Source organism: Acinonyx jubatus, chromosome A1, assembly GCF_027475565.1.
Source record: "Acinonyx jubatus isolate Ajub_Pintada_27869175 chromosome A1, VMU_Ajub_asm_v1.0, whole genome shotgun sequence".
In the NCBI taxonomy this organism is placed as follows: domain Eukaryota; kingdom Metazoa; phylum Chordata; class Mammalia; order Carnivora; family Felidae; genus Acinonyx; species Acinonyx jubatus.
Window position 1 is genome coordinate 196,592,358 of NC_069380.1, and position 19,994 is coordinate 196,612,351.

Genomic DNA, 19,994 nt, shown 5'->3' on the forward strand with positions numbered 1-19,994 from the left:
AATGAGTTTCTTTATGTTTGTGATTAATTTTATATATTTGGATGACACCATGTTGGTCGCATAAATGTTTACAATTTTTAGGTCTTCTTTGTGGATAGATCTCTTATTTATGATATAATGCCCTTTTTCATCTCTGTTACACTCTATATTTTAAAATCTAGGTTGTCTGATATAAGTATGGCTACTCTAGCTTTATTTTGTCAACCATTAGCATGATAGATGGTTCTCCATTCCCTTACTCTCAATCTGAAGGTGTCTTTAGGTTGCAAATAGGTCTCTTATAAACAACATATAGATGGATCTTGTTTTCTTATCCATTCTGTTATCATTTGTCTTTTGATTGGAGAGTTTAGTCCATTGACATTTAGAGTAAGTACTGAAAGATATGAATATATTGCCAATGTGTTGCCTGTAGACTTGGAGTTTCTGGTGCTGTTCTCTGGTACTTTCTAGTCTTTGTTGCTTTTGGTCTTTTTTGTTTTGTTTCATCTTTTCTCCCCTCAGAGAGTCCCCTTTAAAATTTCTTGCAAGGCTGGTTTGGTGGTCACAAACTCTGTTAGTTTTTGTTTATCTAGAAAACTTTTTATCTCTTCTTTTATTTTGAATGACAGCCTTGCTGGATAAAGATTTCTTGGCTGAATATGTTTCTAATTCAGCACATTGAATATATCCTGCCACTCCTTTCTGGCCTGCCATGTTTCTGTGGATAGGTCTGCTGTGAACCTGATCAGTCTTCCCGTGTAGGTTAAGGAATTTTTTCCCTTGCTGCTTTCATGATTCTTTCCTTGTCTTTGTATTTTGTGAATTTGACTATTAAATGCCTTTTTGGTGGTCAGTTTTTGTTGAATCTAATGGGAGTTCATTGTGTTTCCTGGATTTTGATGTCTGCATCTTTCCCCAGGTTAGGAAAGTTTTCCACTATTATTTGCTCACATAAATTTTCTACCCCTTTTTCACCCTCTTCATCTTCTAGTACCCCTGTGATTCAGATGTTATTCCTTTTAATAAGTCACTGAGTTCTCTAATTCTCATCATGCTCTTTTGCTTTATTTTCCCTCTTTTTTTCTGCTTCATTATTCTTCATAAATTTGTCCTCTATATCTCTGATTTGCTGCTCTGCTTCATCTATCCTTGCTGCCATGGGAATCATTCAAGATTACATCGTAGTTACAACATTTTAAATTTCATCCTAACTGGATTTAATTCTTTTATCTCTGCAAAATGGGATTCTATGCTTTTTTTCAACCCCAGCTAGTATTTTTATTATTGTGATTATAAATTCTGTTCCAGATATCTTGATTGTATCTGTTTTAAGACCCTGGCTTCATTTCTTCCTGTTGTTTCTTTTCCGTTGAATTCCTTCATTTCATCCTTTTGGAGGAATAAAAGAATTAGGGGCGCCTGGGTGGCGCAGTCGGTTAAGCGTCCGACTTCAGCCAGGTCACGATCTCGCGGTCTGTGAGTTTGAGCCCCGTGTCAGGCTCTGGGCTGATGGCTTGGAGCCTGGAGCCTGTTTCCGATTCTGTGTCTCCCTCTCTCTCTGCCCCTCCCCCGTTCATGCTCTGTCTCTCTCTGTCCCAAAAAAAATAAATAAACGTTGAAAAAAAATTTAAAAATTTAAAAAAGAATTAATAAAATAGAATAAATAAACAAAAACTGAAAACACACAAAAAAATCAAACAAAGGATGCTAGATCCTAGGTGTGTTTTGTTCTGGTTGTTGAAAAAAGCTTGATAGAATAGAGGAAAAAAAGGGAATGAAAAGAAAAGAAAAGGAAATAAAAAGGAAAATGTTTGAAAATTTAAAAAATGAATACAATAAAATAAAATGAAATGAAAGTTAAGTGGAATGAGAAAATTTACCCAAAAATAGAAAAAATATAGTAGGAAAAACTTAAAGAAAAATCTTTTTTATAATAATGGAAAATAAAAATGAATATTTTTTCTATATTCAAGAATAAGAAAACAAAACGGAATCGATGGAACAGTGAACAGAGTGAAATACAACTGAAATTGCTTCCAGTTTCCCCTAGACATCAAACTATGAACAACATTATAGTCAGTAAACTGAGCAGGCAGAGAGACATGTCATGTTCCCCCTAGAGCATGCTTGGCACACTTGGATGAAGCTTGGTGTAATGGATCCATTCTGCACTAGATGGTGCTGATTAACTTACGGGAGTGGATCATTGTGTCATGTGTACACGTGTATGCACATGTGCAGGAGGGGTGAAAATGGTGTCACCCAGCTACCCAGTCTCTAGTATCAGAAGTCTGTGCTCTCTCCCAGCTGCAACCAAGCATCCCTCCTTTGTCTCCAGCTTCCATCCACTCCCCACTTCCACACTGTCTGTGACCATTCCATCAGCCTGCTAGGTGGCACCTCCCTCCAGAGTTTTATCTCAGATGGGGCTGTGTTTGCAAACCCCTCACTTCTGAGGGACCTGCACTTTGACCCACTGTGATCCCCTGGGGAAGGGCCTCACCAAGCAGTGGCTGAGTGCCGGCCTACCCCCAGGAATGTTTGCATGACCATGCTGTTGCAGATGCCCAGAGACTGCAGCTGGTGCCAGGCAGCCCCTGAAAAAGTTGGCAGGATTGTGTAGCAGCAGCATTTCAGAGATTATGGTAAATCATAACACACATCTAGCACCAGACTTCACTGCCCTTTAACGTTTTTGTTCAAACACCAGCAAACATGGCTATTCTCTGGAGTCTGCTGGGACCGTTGCCTGTGGGGAGGCCACACAGCCTCTACCATATGCCCTGTTAGCAAGGGAGCTGCCTATCCTCTGCCCAAGGACCCATTAGACCTTGCTGTCTGCTCCTGGGGATTCGCCTTTCCCACCAGAGCACCACTCGGTATCCAGCTTCGGAGTGTCAGACTCTGGACTCCCCTATTCATAGAGTCTTTTTGTTTGTTTGTTTTTTATTTTTATTTTTTTAATTTTATTTTTTTAAATTTACATCCAAATTAGTTAGCATATAGTACAACAATGATTTCAGGAGTAGATTCCTTAGTGCCCCTTACCCATTTAGCCCATCCCCCCTCCCACACCCCCTGCAGTAACCCTCTGTTTGTTCTGCATCTTTAAGAGTCTCTTCTGTTTTGTCCACCTCCCTGTTTTTATATTATTTTTGTTTCCCTTCCCTTATGTTCATCTGTTTTGTCTCTTAAAGTCCTCATATGAGTGAAGTCATATGTTATTTGTCTTTCTCTAACTAATTTCACTTAGCATAATACCCTTTATCCATTCATCCATCGATGGACATTTGGGCCCTTTCCATACTTTGGCTATTGTTGATAGTGCTGTTATAAACATGGGGGTGCATGTGTCCCTTCGAAACAGCACACCTGTATCCTGTGGATAAATGCCTAGCAGTGCTGGGTCATAGGGTAGTTCTATTTTAAGTTTTTTGAGGAACCTCCACACTATTTTCCAGAGTGGTTGCACTAGCTTGCGTTCTCACCAACAATGCAAAAGAGATCCTCTTTCTCTGCATCCTTGCCAACATCTGTTGTTGCCTGAGTTGTTAATGTTAGCCATTCCCTGTTCATAGAGTCTTAATGATATACAAACCCTCTCCTTTCTCCTTTCTTGTTCAGTCTCTTATGCGTGTTTCCCCCCTTTCTCTCCAGTTGCTTGCAGGGGACGTGCTTTTCCTGTACTCTCCCCCTTGACTTTGTCCTCTCACCACAAGCAAAAGCAGTTCCCTACCCTCTGTGGCTTCTCTCTGCACCATATACTTGCCAAGTTCTATAGTTCAAGTTATGCAGATTGTTGTGTTAATTCTCAGATCAATTTTGTAGGTGTGCAAGATGGTTTGGTGTTAATGTTGCTTCATTTCAGGGACAAGAGTTGCAAAAAGCTTCCATGCTACTCTGCCATCTTGTATTGTATTAGCCCTGAAGTCAACTACAGTCCAAAAATAGGTTGACAAATAGCCAAATTGTGGAAAGAGCCTAAATGTCCATCAACTGATGAATGGATAAAGAAATTGTGGTTTATATACACAATGGAGTACTACATGGCAATGAGAAAGAACGAAATATGGCCCTTTGTAGCAACATGGATGGAACTGGAGAGTGTGATGCTAAGTGAAATAAGCCATACAGAGAAAGACAGATACCATATGGTTTCACTCTTATGTGGATCCTGAGAAACTTAACAGAAACCCATGGGGGAGGGGAAGGAAAAAAAAAGAGGTTAGAGTGGGAGAGAGCCAAAGCATAAGAGACTCTTAAAAACTGAGAACAAACTGAGGGTTGATGGGGGGTGGGAGGGAGGGGAGGGTTGGTGATGGGTATTGAGGAGGGCACCTTTTGGGATGAGCACTGGGTGTTGTATGGAAACCAATTTGACAATAAATTTCATATATTGAAAAAAAACAAAAAACAAAAATAGGTTGACAAATTTTTTGAAGGTTAGTGTCAGTCACAATGCTGACATCATTCACTTCACTTCATCTCATCACATAAGCATTTTATCATAGTTGCTTCTGGCAAACTTGAGTTTGCTGCTCCCTGGTCCCCTGGTTTTCCCAGGGTCCACTGAGAAGTTATTAGTGAAGTATCCCAGGATGCTGGCCTATTGGTAAGGCTGATAGGTCCTGACAGAGCAGCCAGGAGGGGATGAGATGGAATGCGCTGAGATGGAGGTGATGTAGAGTATAACACCCAATTTATTTGCCTTTCAACTTTGTTTATGACTTATAAGAGATTTCTATTTTTTATAGTCAAATTTATCAATAATTTTTTGTGTTGCTTCTGGGTTTTGAGTTCTAGTTAAAAAGCCTTAAATCATAGCCAAAAATTCTTTTTCTACTAAAGCTATAGACAAATTCACCCATGTTTTCTTTTAGAATATACATATTTCCTTCCCCTTCCCTGTCTCCCTTCCTTCCATTAAAACTCTGATCCATCTGAAGTTTATTCTTGTATATGGTATGAGGAATGAGGAATTTCATCATCTCCAGTTGTCCTGATAACATTTACTAAGAAGATCATCTTTGCCCCAAATGATGTGAGATATCACTTTATCCTACACCAAATTTCTATATGTAGTTGGTCTATGTCTGTATTTTTATCACATTGGCTTGTCCATTCATGCTCAGTACCAAATTGCTTTAATTATAAACATTGTACTATGTTTGAATATCTAAAAGGGGTAGACTTCATTCAGAGTTTTGTTTTGCTTTTCTTTTCAGTGTTTGCCTAGCTACTATTTTTTATTTTTTTTTTTCATACGAGCTTTGTGAAATTACCTAGATCCATACACAAACTTACTGAATTTTAACTGGGAAGACATTAAATGTATAAGTTAACTTGAAGAAAACTGACCTCTTCATGATTGTGAGATATCCTGTCAAAGAACAAAGGGTATCTTCTCATTTGTTCAATTCTATTTTTGTCTTTCATGAATGTTTTATAATTTTCTTCATGGAAATCTTGGACAACTCTTTTTAATTTATTTTGAGAGAGAGAGAGCATGAGCAGGGGAGGAGCACACACAGAGAGAGAGAAATAATCCCAAGCTGACAGCACAGAGCCCAATGTGGGCCTCAACCCCACAAACTATGACATCAGGACCTTAGCTGAAATCAGGATGCTTAACTGACTGAGCCACCCAGGTGCCCCTTGGTTAATTCTTATTAAATGTATCCCTAAGTACTTTATCTTTTATCTTCTTCATTGCTATTATAAATAGAGTTATCTATTATAACTTATAGCTGGTTATTATTTGTGTATCTAAATTCTATTGATTTTTTTATTGTGGTAAAAAACAAATAACATAAAATTTGCCATCTTAACCATTTTTATGTGTCCAGCTTGGTAGTGTTAAATTATATTCACTTTGTTGTGAAACAAATCTCCAGAACTTTTCATCTTGCAGAATTAAAACTCTATACTCATTAAATAATAATTCCCCACCCTGTGGTGACTGCTACTATAATTTGTCTCTATGGATTAGCCTACTGTGGACACTTTATGGAAGTACAATCATGTAGTATTTGCCCTTTTATGGAAAACTTATTTCACTTAGCATAATGTCTGCAAGGTTCATCCATGCTGTGGCATGTGGAAGACTTTCTTTCCTTTTGAAAGGTGAATAACAGTCCGTTGAATGTATACACCATGATTTATGAATTCATATGTGGATGTATATTTGGGTTTCCTCCACCTCATGGAATAGTGTGGCTATAAACATGGATGTGCAAACATCTCTTCAGGACCCTTCTTTCAATTCTTCTGGATGGATACCTAGAAGTGAGATTGCTGAATGATATGATAGCTCTATTTTTAATTTTTGAGGAAAATTTTACATTCCCACCAGCAATGCAAATGCATTTTCTCCATATCCCAAACAACACTTGCTATTGTCTGTGTTTTTTGTTTTGTTTTTAACCATCTGGTATCATAATGGGTTTAAGGTGATATTTCAATGTGGTTTAGATTTTGCATTTTTGATTAGTGATATTGAGCATTTTTTATACATTTCTTGGAACTTTATATATCATCTTTGAATAAATGTCTATTCAAGCCATTTGCTCATTTTTAATCAGGTTATTTGATTTTGTGTCACTGAATTGTTCATTTTTCTTTTACCTTTCTAGTTGTTTCCCTAGAGTTTTTAAAAGTTTTTTTTAAAGGTTTATTTTTGAGAGAGAGGGAGCAAGAGAGAGGGTGAGTGGGGGGAAGAGGGAGAGGGAGAGAACCCAAGCAGGATCCGTGCTGACAGCAGCAAGCCTGATATGGGGCTTGAACTCATCAACAGTGAGATCATGACCTAAGCTGAAGTCAGATGCTCAACTGAGCCACCCAGGCACCCCTGTTTCTCTAGAGCTTTCAGTGCACTTTTGCTAGCTGAAGTCTACCTTCAACTAAAATTGTACTGTTTCACATACAGGGCAGATAGTTTATAATAGAATATTCATAATGTCTCCCTCCTGTGCCTTATTAACATTGCCGTCATTCATTTCATTCATCTATGTGTCATAACCTCCCAGTGCATTGTTACTATTTATTATAGCTTTAAACAGTTATCTTTTAGACCAAATAAGAAAAGAAAAATATTCCTGGAGGCATCACGATCCTGGACTTTAGCCTGTACTACAAAGCTATAATCATCAAAACAGTATGGTATTGGCACAAAAACAGACACATAGACCAATGGAGTACTGTAGAAAACCCAGAATTCGAACAATAAATGTATGGCCAACTAATCTTTGACAAAGTAGGTATCTAATGGAAAAAAGGCAGTCTTCTTAGCAAATAATGCTGGGAGAACTGGACAGCAACATGCAGAAGAATGAACCTGGACCACTTTCTTACACCATACACAAAAATAAACTCAAAATGGATGAAAGACCTAAATGTGAGACAGGAAATCATCAAAACCCTAGAGGAGAAAACAGGGAACAACAACAACCTCTTTGACCTCAGCCACAGCAACTTCTTACTTGACATGTCTCTGAAGGCAAGGGAAATAAAAGTAAATATGAACTACTGGGGACCTCTTCAAGATTAAAAAACTTCTGCACAGTGAAGGAAATAGTCAACAAAACTAAAAGCAACTGACAGAATGGGTGAAAATATTCGCAAGTGACATATCGGATAAAGGGTTATAGATCCAAAATCTATAAAGAACTTACCAAACTCTCAACAGCCAAAAAAACAAATAATCCAATGAAGAAATGGGCAGAAGACATGAATAGACACTTTTCCAAACAAGATATCTGGCTGGCCAACCGACATGAAAAAATGTTCAACATCACTGATCATCGAGGAAATGAAAACCAAAACCACATTGAGATACCACTTCATACCAGTCAGAGTGGCTAAAATTAACAACTCAGGAAACAACAGCTATTGGCAAGGATGTGGAGAAATGGGTACTCTCTTGCACTATTGGTGGGAATGCAAACTAGTGCAGCCACTCTGGAAAACAGTGTGGAGGTTCCTCAAAAATTAAAAATAGAATTATCCTATGACCCAACAATAGCACTACTAGGACCTTATCCAAAGGATATAGGAGTGCTGATTCATAGGGGCACATGTACCCCAATGTTTATAGCAGTGCTTTCAACAGCAACCAAATTATGGAAAAAAGCCCAATGTCCATCAACTGATGAATGGATAAAGAGGATGTGGTATATATATACAGTGTAATACTACTTGGCAGTGAGGAAGAATGAAATCTTGCCATTTGCAACGATGTGGGTAGGACTGAAAGATATTATTCTAAAGTGAAATAACTCAGAGAAAGACAGATCTCATGTTTTCACTCATATGTGGAATTTGAGAAATTTAACAGAAGACCATGGGGGAAGGGAAAGGAAAAAATAGTTTCAAGAAGAAAGGGAGGCAAACCATAAGAGACTCTTAAATACAAAGAATAAACTGAGGATTGATGCGGGAGTGGGGGTGGGGGGAGGGAAATGGGTGATGGGTATTGAGGAGAGCACTTGTTGGGATGAGCACTGGATGTTGTATGTAAGCAATGAATCATGGGAATCTACTCCCAAAGCCAAGAGCACACTGTATACACTGTATGTTAGCTAACTTGACAAAAAATTATATTAAAAAAAAGAAAGAAACATCCAATTTTGTTTTGCTTTAATCCTTCTATGATACTCTTCTGCTTCTCTGATATTTCTCTGATATTTATATATATGCCAAATGGTCACCACAATAAGTCCAGTTAAATTTCATTACCATACATAGTTACAATATTTTTCTCATGATGAGAACTTTTAAGATTTACTCTCTTAGTAACTTTCAAACATGTAATACAGTTTTATTAACTATAGTCACCATAATGTACATGACATCCCTATGACTTATTTATTTTATAACTGGAAGTTTGTAACTTTTGAAGCTATTCACCCATTTCACCCACCTCTAACCCCTTGCCACTGGAAACCAATTTGTTTTCTGTATCTATGAGCTTGTTTTGTTTGTTGGTTTGTTTGTTAGAAACCACCTATAAGTAAGATCGTACAGTATTTGACTTCTTTAAGTTAGTGTAATGGCCTTGAGGTCTATCCACATTGTTGCAAATGGCAAGATGTCATTTTTTATGTCTGAATAATAATCCATTGTGTATATATAACACAGTTTCTTATCCATTATACATTGATGGACACTTAGGTTGTTTTTGTATCTTGGCTATTGTAAATAGTGCTGCAGTGAACATGGGGATACATATATCTTTTCAACTGTTTTTTATTCATTGGATAAATACCCAGAAGTATAATTGCTAGATCATATGTTAGTAGTACTTTTATTTTTTTGAGGAACTTCCATGCTTGTTCTCCATAGTGCTATACTGAAACACATTCCTACCAACAGTGCACAAAGATTCCCTTTTCTCCACATCTTCGCCAACATTTGTTATTTCTTGTCTTTTTGATAGTAGACATTCTAACAGGTGTGAGATGATAGCTCTTTGTGGTTTTGGTTTTCATTCCCCTGGTAATTAGTGATGTTGAGCATCTGTTCACCTACCTGTTAGCCATCAATATAGCATCTTTGGAAAAAATATCTAACTCAGATTCTCTGCCCATTTTTTTAATTGAAGTATTTTTATTTTATGTACAATGAGTTGGGATTAAGGTAACTTATCCCAACTGCAGTTAAGGTAGGTATCTTGGATTACCCATTCAAGAAAGTTCACTTAATCCAACTTAATGAAGCCTATAGCCTTCATGTATTGACAGAAACACTGGCAGCACATGTTAAGGCCATATTTCTGGATCAAACCATGCTGGTTTGAGCAGACAAGACAAGAAGAAGAATCCTGGCCAAATTTCCTTGGATGGCTACAGCAGAGCTGCTGGTGACCCATCTTGCTTTCTTGGATGCAGTGAAACAAAAGGGGTCTCTGCCCATTTTTTAATTGGAATTTTTCCCTACTGAGTTGTATGCCTTCTTTATATATTTTGGATAGTAGTAGCTCCTTTTCAGACATATGATTTGGAAATATTTCCTCACAGTTAGTAGATTGCGTTTTCATTTTGTTGGTGGTTTCCTTACTGTACAGAACATTTTTAGTTTGATGTAGTTACATTTATTTTTGTTTTTCTTGCGTTTGCTTTTGGTGTCAGACTGAAAAGTAATGCCTTTTGGGGCACCTGGTTGCTATTTACAATAGCCAAGATACAAAAACAACCTAAGTGTCCATCAATGTTGGTTGGTTAACTGTCCAACTCTTGGTTTCTGCTCAGGTCATGATCTCACATTTTGTGGGATCAAGCTCCTCACTGAGCTCCATGCTGACAGCACAGAGCCTGCTTGGGATTCTCTCTCTCCCTCTTTCTCTGCTTCTCTCCTGTTTATGCGTGCTCTCTCAAATTTAAAAAAAAAAAAAGTAATGACTTTTGCCAAGACTGATGTCAAGGAGCTTACTATGTTTTCGTCTAGGAGTTTTATGGTTTCAGGTGTTGTGTTCAAGTCTTTAATCCACTTTGAGTTAATTTTTTATGTGCCAAAAGATGGTGGTCCAGGTTTATTCTTTTGCATGTGGCTGTCCCGTTTTCCCAACACTGTTAATTGAAGAGACCATCCTTTTTTAATTGTGTGTTCTTGGCTTTGTTGTAAATTAACCATATTTACATGGGTTTATTTCTTGCCTCTCTATTTTGTTCCATTGATCTATGTGTCTGTTTTTACACCAATACCATTTGTTTTGCTTACTATAGCCTTGAAATATAATTTGAAATCAGGGAGCATGATGTCTCCAGGTGTGTTTTTCTTTCTCAAGAATGGTTGGCTCTGTGGGGTCTTTTGTTTTTTCATATAAATTTTAGGACTCTTTGTTTTATTTGGGAAAGCTGCATTTGAAATGTTGGTAGGAATTGAATTGAATTTGTAGATTGCTTTACATAGTGATGACATTTTAATAATATTAATTCCTCCAGTTCAGAAACATGGAGTATCTTTCCATTTATTTTTGCCTTCTTCAATTTCTTTCATCAGTGTCTTAGTTTTCAGTGTATAAGTCTTTCACCTTCTTGGTCTAATTTACTTTTAGGTATTTTATTCTTTCTGATATAATTATAAAATTAATATCTTAATTTCTCTTTCTGATGGTTGTTAGTGTAGAGAAATGCAATGAAGTTTTGCAAATTGATTTTGTATCCTGAAACTTCACCAAATTCATTTATTGGTTTTAACACTTTTTTCATGGAGTATGTAGGGTTTTCTATATATAATATCACATCAACTGCAAATAGTGACACTAGGACTTCCAAAACAATATTAGTAACAGTGGTGAAAATGGGCATCTTTGTCTTAATCTTACAGGAAAAACTTTAAGCTTTTTGCCATTGAGTATAATATTAGTGTGGGCTTGTCTTATATGGGCCTAACTATGTTGAGATAAGTTCCTCCATACCCACTTTTCTTCTTTATTAGAGTATAGTTGGGGGGTGGGGATCATAGCTTATACACAATGTCACATTAGTTTCAGGTATACAACGTATACACAATGTCACATTAGTTTCAGGTATACAACGTAGCAATTCAAGAATTTTATCCATCATGCTATGCTCACAAGTGTAGCTACCATTTGTCAGCATACAACATTATTACAATACAATTGACTGTATTCCCTTTCATTCCCATGATTTATTAATTTCATAACTGGAAGTCTGTACCTTTAGCTCCCCTTCACCCATTTTGCCCATCTCCTCACCCCCTCCCCTCTGAAAATCACCAGTTCTCTGTATTTGGGATCTATTTCTGCTTTTTGTTCATTTTGGTTTTTTGTTTTTGTTTTTGTTTTTTGTTGTTTTCAGATTCCACATGAGTGAAACCATATGGTATTTGTCTTTCTCTAAATGACTTATTTCACTTAGCATAATACCCTCTAGTCCATCCATGTTGTTGCAAATGGTTAAGATTTCATTCTTTTTTTATGGCTGAACAGTATTCCGTTGTGTGTGTGTGTATATGTTATACACACACACATGCATATATACATATATATGTACATACGTACATATATACATGTGTGTGTATATACATACACACACACACCACATCTTTATGTCCTTTGTCCATTCGTCTATCAATGGACACATAGGTTGCTTCTGTATCTTGGCTATTGCAAATAAAACTGCAATAAATATGGGGTGCATATATCATTTCAAATTATTTCATTTTCTTTGGGTAAGTACCACATAGTGGAATTACTGAATCATATGGTATTTCTATTTTTAATTTTTTGAAGTACTCCATACTATTTTCATAATGGCTACACCAACACATTCCCACTACCAGTACGTGAGGGTTCCTTTTCTTCACATCCCCACCAACACTTGCTTTTGTCTTTTTTGTTTAAGTTTATTTATTTGTTTTGAGAGAGAGCATGAGCATGTGCATGAGTGGGAGGGGGCAGAGAGAATCCCAAGCAGGCTCGGCACAGTCAGTGTGGAGCCTGACATGGGGCTCAAACTCACAAACTGAGAGATCATGACCTGAGCAGAAACCAAGAGTCAGATGCTTAACTGAGCCACCCAGGTGCCCCTCCCAACACTATTTTTTGAAAGATTGTCTTTTCTCCATTGCATATCCTTGCCTCCTCTGTCATAGATTAATTGACCATATAAGCATGGGTTTATTTCAGGGCTCCCTGTTCTTTTCTATTGATTTGTGTGTCTATTTTTTGTGCCAGTACCATACCGTTTTGATCAATGATAGCTATGTAGTACATCTTGAAATCAGGGACGGTGATACCTCCAGCTTTGCTCTTCTTTCTCAAGATTGCTCTGGCTATTTGATTCTTTGGTGGTTCTATATAAATATTAAGATTATGTGTTCTAGTTCTGTGAAAAATGCTATTGATGTTTTGATAGAGATTTCATTGAATTTGGGATTGTTTAGGGTAGTTTTCATATTTTAACAATATTCTTCCAAAAATGAGCATGATATATCTTTCCATTTGTTTGTGTCATCTTCAATTTCTTTCATCAATGTTTTATAGTTTTTTGAATACAGATCTTTCACCTCCTTGGTTAAGTTTATTCCTAGGTACTTTATTCTTTTTGGTGCATCTGTAAAAGGAATCATTTTCTTAATTTCTCTTTCTGCTATTTTATTGTATAGAAATGTAATAGGTTTCCACGTATTAATTTTGTATTCCGAAACTTTAATTTATTCATTTATTCTAATAGTTTTTGGTGGAGTCTAGGTTTTTCTCTATATAGTATTCTAGCATCTGCAAATAGTGACAGTTTTACTTTTTCCTTACAAATTTGGATACCTTTTGTTTCTATTTCTTGTTTTATTGCTGTGGCTAGGACTTCCAGTAGTATATTGATCAAAAGTGGTGAAAGTGGGCATCTTTGTCTTGTTCCTGATCTTAGAGGAAAAGCTTTCCATCTTTACCCATTGAGTACTTTGGGTTTTTATCATAAATGGATGTTGAATTTTGTCAAAGGCTTTTCCTGCTTCTATTGAGATGATTGCATATATTTTACCTTCATTTTGTTTATATGGTTATCACATTGATTTAGGGATGTTGAAACATCTGTGCATCCTTGTAATAAATCCCACTTGATAATGGTGTATGATCCTATGAGTGTATTGTTGGATTCAGTTTGCTAAGATTTTGTTAAGAAATCTTGTATCTATGTTCATCAGAGGTATTGGCCTATAATATTCTTTTCTTGTGGTGTTTTGTCTAGTTTTGGAATTAGGGTAATGATGGCCTTATAAAATGACTTTGGAAGTGTTCCGTCCTCTTCCATATTTTGGAAAAGCTTGAGAATGATTAGTTTTAATTCTTTTGAATCTTTGGAAGACTTTACCAGTAAAGCCATCTAATCCTGAACTTTAATTTGTTCGAAGGTTTTTGATTCCTGATTCAATCTCCTTACTAGTAATCAAACCAGTCAGTTTTTCTATTTTTTATGATTCACTCTTGATAGGTTGTATGTTTCTAAAAATCTATTTCTTCTAGGTTGTCAAATTTGTTGGCATATAGAGTTTGTAGTAGTCTCTTCTGATCCTTTGTATTTCTACTGAAGCAGCTATAATGTCTCTTTCATTTTTCATTTTATTTATATGCCTTCTCTTTTTTTCCCCTGGTGAATGTAGATAAAGTTTGTCAATTCTCTGTATCTTTTCAAATATCCAAATGTTTTCAAATATCCAAATATTCATTCATCTTTTCTATTGTCGGTTCAGTCTCTATTTCATTCATTTTTATTTTGATCTTCTTTATTTCCTCTTATTCTACTTTAAATTGGCTCTTTTTCTAGTTCCTAAAGGTATAAAGTTAGGGGGTAAGTTTATTTGGAGATTTTTCTTGTTTCCTGATATAGACATTTATTGATAGAAACTTCCTTCTTAGAACTACTGTTGCTGCATATCATAACTTTTGGTATATTCTTTCCATTTACCTTTGTGTCTAGATATTTTTTTATTTCTCTTTTGATTTCCTCTTCGACCCATTGATTATTCAGTAGCTTATTGCTTAATCTCCACATTTTTATAAATTTTCTAGTTTTCTTCTTATAATTAATTTATATTTCCATACACAGGAGTCAGAAAAGTGCTTGATATGACTTCAGTCTTCTTAAATTTATTAAGACTTGTTTTTGTGGACTAATATATGATTTCTCCAGAAGAATGTTCATTGTGCACTTGAGAAGAATTTGTACTCTGTTGCTTTTGGATGGAAAGTCCTTGTATATCTCTTTCAAATTCATCTGGTCTAATGTGTCATTTCAGGCCAATGTTTTCTTAGTGCTTTTGTCTAGATGATCTATCTATTGATGTCACTGGGGTATCAAATTTCGCTACTATTATTGTATTGCTTTCTAGTTCTACCTTTACATCTGTTAATATTTACTTTATATATCCATATGCTTCTATGTTGGGTGCATGAATAATTACAAATGTTATATCCTCTTGTTGCATTGATCCCTTTATCATTATGTAGTACCCTTTGTCTCTTATTATGATCTTTGTTTTAAAGTCTGATAAGTCTACCTTTCCCCACTTTCTTTGATCTCCATTTGCATGGAATATCTTTTTCTATCCTTTTACCTTGTATGTCTTTAGATCTGAAATGAGTCTTTTGTAGGCAGCATATAAATGGGTCTTTTTCTTTTTTAATCCTTTCAGCCACTGTATGTCTTTTGTTTGGAGAAATTAGTCCATTTAAATTTAAAGTAATAATTGATAAATATGTACTTATTCACGTTTTGTTGTTTTCTAGCTGTTTTATACTTCCTCTGTGCCTTTTCCTCTTGCTCTGTGCCTTTATAGTTGGATGACTTTCTTCAGTGGTATCTTAGAGTCCTCTCTGTTTTGTGTACCTACTATAGGTTTTTGTTTGTGGTTACTGTAAGGCTTACATATAACAACTTATAACAATTTACTTTAATCTGATAAAAACTTAAGTTTGAATGAATTCTAAAGTTCTACATTTTTACTCCACCCCTCCACCAATGTTTTATTTTCTGCCATCACATTTTACATCTCTTTATCTTGTGTACCCCTTAATATTATAATTATGTTTACAACTTTTGTCTTTTAACCCTAATACTAGCTTTATAAGTGATTACTCTGCCATCTTTGCTATATATTTACCTTTACAAGTAAAACTTACGCTTTTATGTTTTCCTGTTATAAATTAGTGCCTTTTATTTCGGTTTAGAGAATTACATTTAATATTTCTTGTGAGGCTTAGCTTTTGCTTGTTTGGAAATTTCTTTATCTCTTCTTCAATTGTGAGTGACAATTTTTCCAGTTAGAGTATTCTTGTTTGAAAGTATTTTTCTTTCAGCACTGTGAATATAGCATACTATTCTGTTATGTTTCTGACAAAAAAATATGATTGTCTTGTGAGGTTCCCTTGTACATAAAAAGTTGCTTGTCTCTTGTGGCTTTGAAGATTCTTTCCTTGTCTTTGACATTCTAATTATAATGTATCTTGGTGTGGGTCTCTGGGTTCATTTTATTTGTAACTCTCTGGCCTTTCTGGATCTAAATGTCTGTTTCCTTCTTCAGATTAGGATAGTTTTCAGTAATTATTTCTTTAAATAAGTTTTCTGCCCCTTTCTCTCTCTATTCTTCTTCTTTTGGGAGCCCTATTTTGTGAATATTAGTCTGTTTGGTGTTATCCTATAAATACATTAAGCTATCTTCATTTTTTAAAATTTATTTTTCCTTCCCTGATTGGATAAATTCTACTGTTTGTCTTCGAAGTCATTGATTCTCTCTTCTGCTTTATCTAGTCTGCCATTGAGTACCTCTAGTGTATTTTTTTTTCTAGTGTATTTTTCAGTTCAGTCATTATATTTTCATCATCTTGATTTTAAAAATTTTTTTTAAGGTTTGTTTATTTTTGAGAGAAAGAGAGAGAGAGAATGGGGGAGGGGCAGAGAGAGAGGGAGACACAGAATCTGAAGCAGGCTCCAGACTCTGGACTGTCAGCCTGGGGCTTGAACTCAGGAACTGTGAGATCATGACCTGAGCTGATTAACCAACTGAGCCACCCAGGCACCCCCAGACTATTTTAGTTTTAATGGCTCCAAATAGATAAGGTTGTTCCAGAACTTTTTTTTTTGTATGATCTACATTTTGACATTTGGCTTTTGTTGTTTTCTTCTTTAGAATTTTCTCCATATACCTCTTTGAGTGGTATAATCTAAAGCAGAATGCAATGTGTACGTTCTTCTTTGGAAGTTTAACTGAAGCAATTCTTCAATTTATCCTTTGTTTAATACACAATGAAATTGCATTATGTACTCCCCAAGGTGCTTCCGTATCATTACATGTTTACTTATTTCATATTGAGCTATGGTCCTTTCTGATCCTTCTCCTTACCACTGACAATTTTCTTCTTTCTTATGTAATGTTCAATCATTCTCTGTCTTACATTTATATAATTTATAGTCCCCAAATGTACTGCATTGTGTGTCCTTAGATGAATTGTCATTTGTAAGAAAGACTAAAGCATCCTTTAACTATGGCATATATTGCTTTAGATTCACATGGAAATCCCTAAGACTCATTTGTTTTACATCTTTAAGATGTTTTCCCCCATTTAATGATTGTAAACTGGTATCAAGACCAATTTTGTTTGGTTTTCATTTGTAGGCTTTACTTGAAATCGTATTAACACTTTCAGATTGGCTGGCTCATGTTTTGTCAATTATTCTCATAATTCCATGAAAATCATTTATTTAGGACATCATTCTCCTCACAGGCCCAGAATGCAGGAGCCCAGGAGGCAGGACTGCCACCACCTTGATTTCAAAGGGCAGTACCAATGCCTAGTGAAACTATGGGAATAGTCATCTGGCAGAGTCGTGGGGAATAACCTCCACACTGTGGAGAAACATATAATGGGCATAACCACTGCAAAGAGCAACAGGTGGGCATGATCTCTGAACTGTGGGGGTAATGTTGCCGTACCAGTAGATCTAGAATATAGGACCTCCACCCCAGTGGGTCTAGAGGGTAAAACATGAAGCCAAAGTAAATTATTCTTAAGCCTTATGGTTTAACATTTCCCTTGTTAGGTTTTGGGCTTACTTGGGACCCAGGTAAGCTCTTTTATCTTTCCTATTTCTCTCTTTTGGAGTAAAATGTCTGTCCTGTGCCTGTGCTTGTATTTTGGAAACATAGAACTTGTTTGGTTTCACAGGTCTACAGGTAGAAGGAAATTTGCCTCAGGATGAATGATATCTTTAATCTCACTCCTATTTGGTTTAGATGTAGATGAGACTTTAGAGGTGATGAGGAAACAGCTTAAGGCTTCAGGGTTGTGGGATGGAATGAATGTATTTTGCATACAAGAAAGGCATAAAAGTGTGGTGGTGGAGTGTTAAGGAATGAATGTTTGTGTTTGTGAATGTTTGTGTTCTCCCCACCCAAATTTATATATTGAAATTCTAACTCCCAACACGATGGTATTAGGAGGTCATTGGAAGGCAATTAGGTCATGAGCTGTCATGAATGGGATCTGTAAACTTATAAGAGCCTGGAGAGCTGTCTCATCCCTTCTGACATATGAAGATATAGCAAAAAGACAACTGTCTATGAACTCTAAAGTAGGCTGGCCCTCACCAGAACCAACCACGCTGGCACCTTGATCTCAGACTTCCAGCCTCCAGAACTACAAGAAATATATGTTTATAAGCCATTTATTCTGTGGTAGTTTGCTATACCCATCTGAACTGGCAAAGGAATATAGTATATAAATTCCTGACATCAATTAATCAGAGACTACAATGCAGCCATTCATGGAATCTATCACTGTTAAAGAAAAATGATGTTCTGAAAAGATGCTCAATGTCACTCATCATCAGGGAAATACAAATGAAAACCACACTGAAATACCACCTCACAACAGTCAGAGTGGCTAAAATTAACAACTCACGAAACAACAGATGTTGTAAAGGATGTGGAGAAAGGGGAACCCTCTTGCACTGTTGGTGGGAATGCAAACTGGTGCAGCTGCTCTGACATACAGTGGGGTGGTTCCTCAAAAAATTAAAAACAGAACTACCCTATGACCCAGCAATAGCACTACTAGGAATGTATCCAAAGGATACAGGAGTGCTGATTCATAGGGGCACATGTACCCCAATGTTTATAGCAGTGCTATCAACATCAGCCAAATTATGGAAAGAGCCTAAATGTCCACCAAGTGATGAATGGATAAAGACGTGGTGTGTGTCATTTGTAAGAAAGACTAAAGACACACACACACACACACACACACACACACACACCCAATGGAATGCTACTTGGCAGTGAGAAAGAATGAAATCATGCCATTTGCAGCAACGTGGATGGAACTAGAAGGTATTATGTTAAGTGAAATAACTCAATCAGAGAAAAACAGGTATCATATGTTTTCACTCATATGTGGAACTTGAGAAATGTAACAGAAGACAGTGGAAGAAGGGAAGGGGAAAAATAGTTACAAACAGAGAGGGAGGGAGGCAAACCATAAGAGACTCTCAAATACAGAGAACAAGCTGAGGGTTGATTGGCAGGGGTGGGGGAGAGGGGAAAATGAGTGATGGGCATTGAGGAGGGCACTTGTTGGGATGAGCACTGGGTGTTGTATGTAAGTGATGAAGCACAGGAATTTACCCTCAAAACCAAGAGCACACTTTACACACTGTATGTTAGCCAATTTGACAATAAATTGTACTTAAAAAAAAGAGAAATGATGCTCATACTGAAGACATGATGGTTTAAAACTATAAAGATAGACTCAGTTCCACCTTGTGACTATCTTCTTTGGCTTTAGACAGAATATAATTTCCTTCATGTATACATACTTTGTTATTATAAGGATTATAAAATCTCCATATTCAAGCTCTTGAAGTTTGAGGAGTTGATAATTATGTATTGATAATGAAAAATGTCAGCAGATATTACATTGTAACCTATTGGCAGTTTTCTCTAGGGATTTCACATAAGAGTAAATTTGAGTTAGATATTAACAAACCTAACTATCTCATATCATTCCGTATCCATACATTATTTCATTGATTTTCCATAAAACCATTTAATTGAAGTATAATTGACTTACAGTTTATATTATTTTCAGGAGTACTAGTGATTTGACATTTATACATTATGGAATGCTTACCATGATATGTGTAGTTATCATATAAAGTTATTACAATATTATTGACTATATTCCCTCTATTATTGACTATATTCAAGTATCCATAACAGGTCAGCTAAGTCCTGTTTATTAATTATAAACACAATTTTAAAAGTTAAACTGTATATTATTAAGTCCTACTCCTGCCTGTAGGCATCCTGATCCTCCTTTATCTTTCTCCCATTATGATTAAGGTTAAAAAAAAGTACTTAAATAGAAACTCTAGAAGGCACACATAAATTTAGCCTAATGCCTGGCCACAAAGGAATGATGTGAATTTTCATGAAGGAGAGTGCCCAACATTTATGAAGTATCTACGAGTGCTTATTTATTCAATTTCATTAGATAACAC

General features: G+C 36.1%; 1 protein-coding gene across 1 annotated transcript; it reads right to left on the minus strand.

Annotated features, from left to right (window-relative positions):
• Positions 1–9,657: 9,657 nt before the first annotated feature.
• LOC113603270 (40S ribosomal protein S29-like) lies at positions 9,658–9,847 on the minus strand. Its single transcript, XM_053200739.1, has one exon. The coding sequence runs from the start codon at positions 9,845–9,847 to the stop codon at positions 9,677–9,679; it is 171 nt and encodes a 56-aa protein (XP_053056714.1). The 3' UTR covers positions 9,658–9,676.
• Between the last annotated feature and the right edge of the window lie 10,147 nt (positions 9,848–19,994).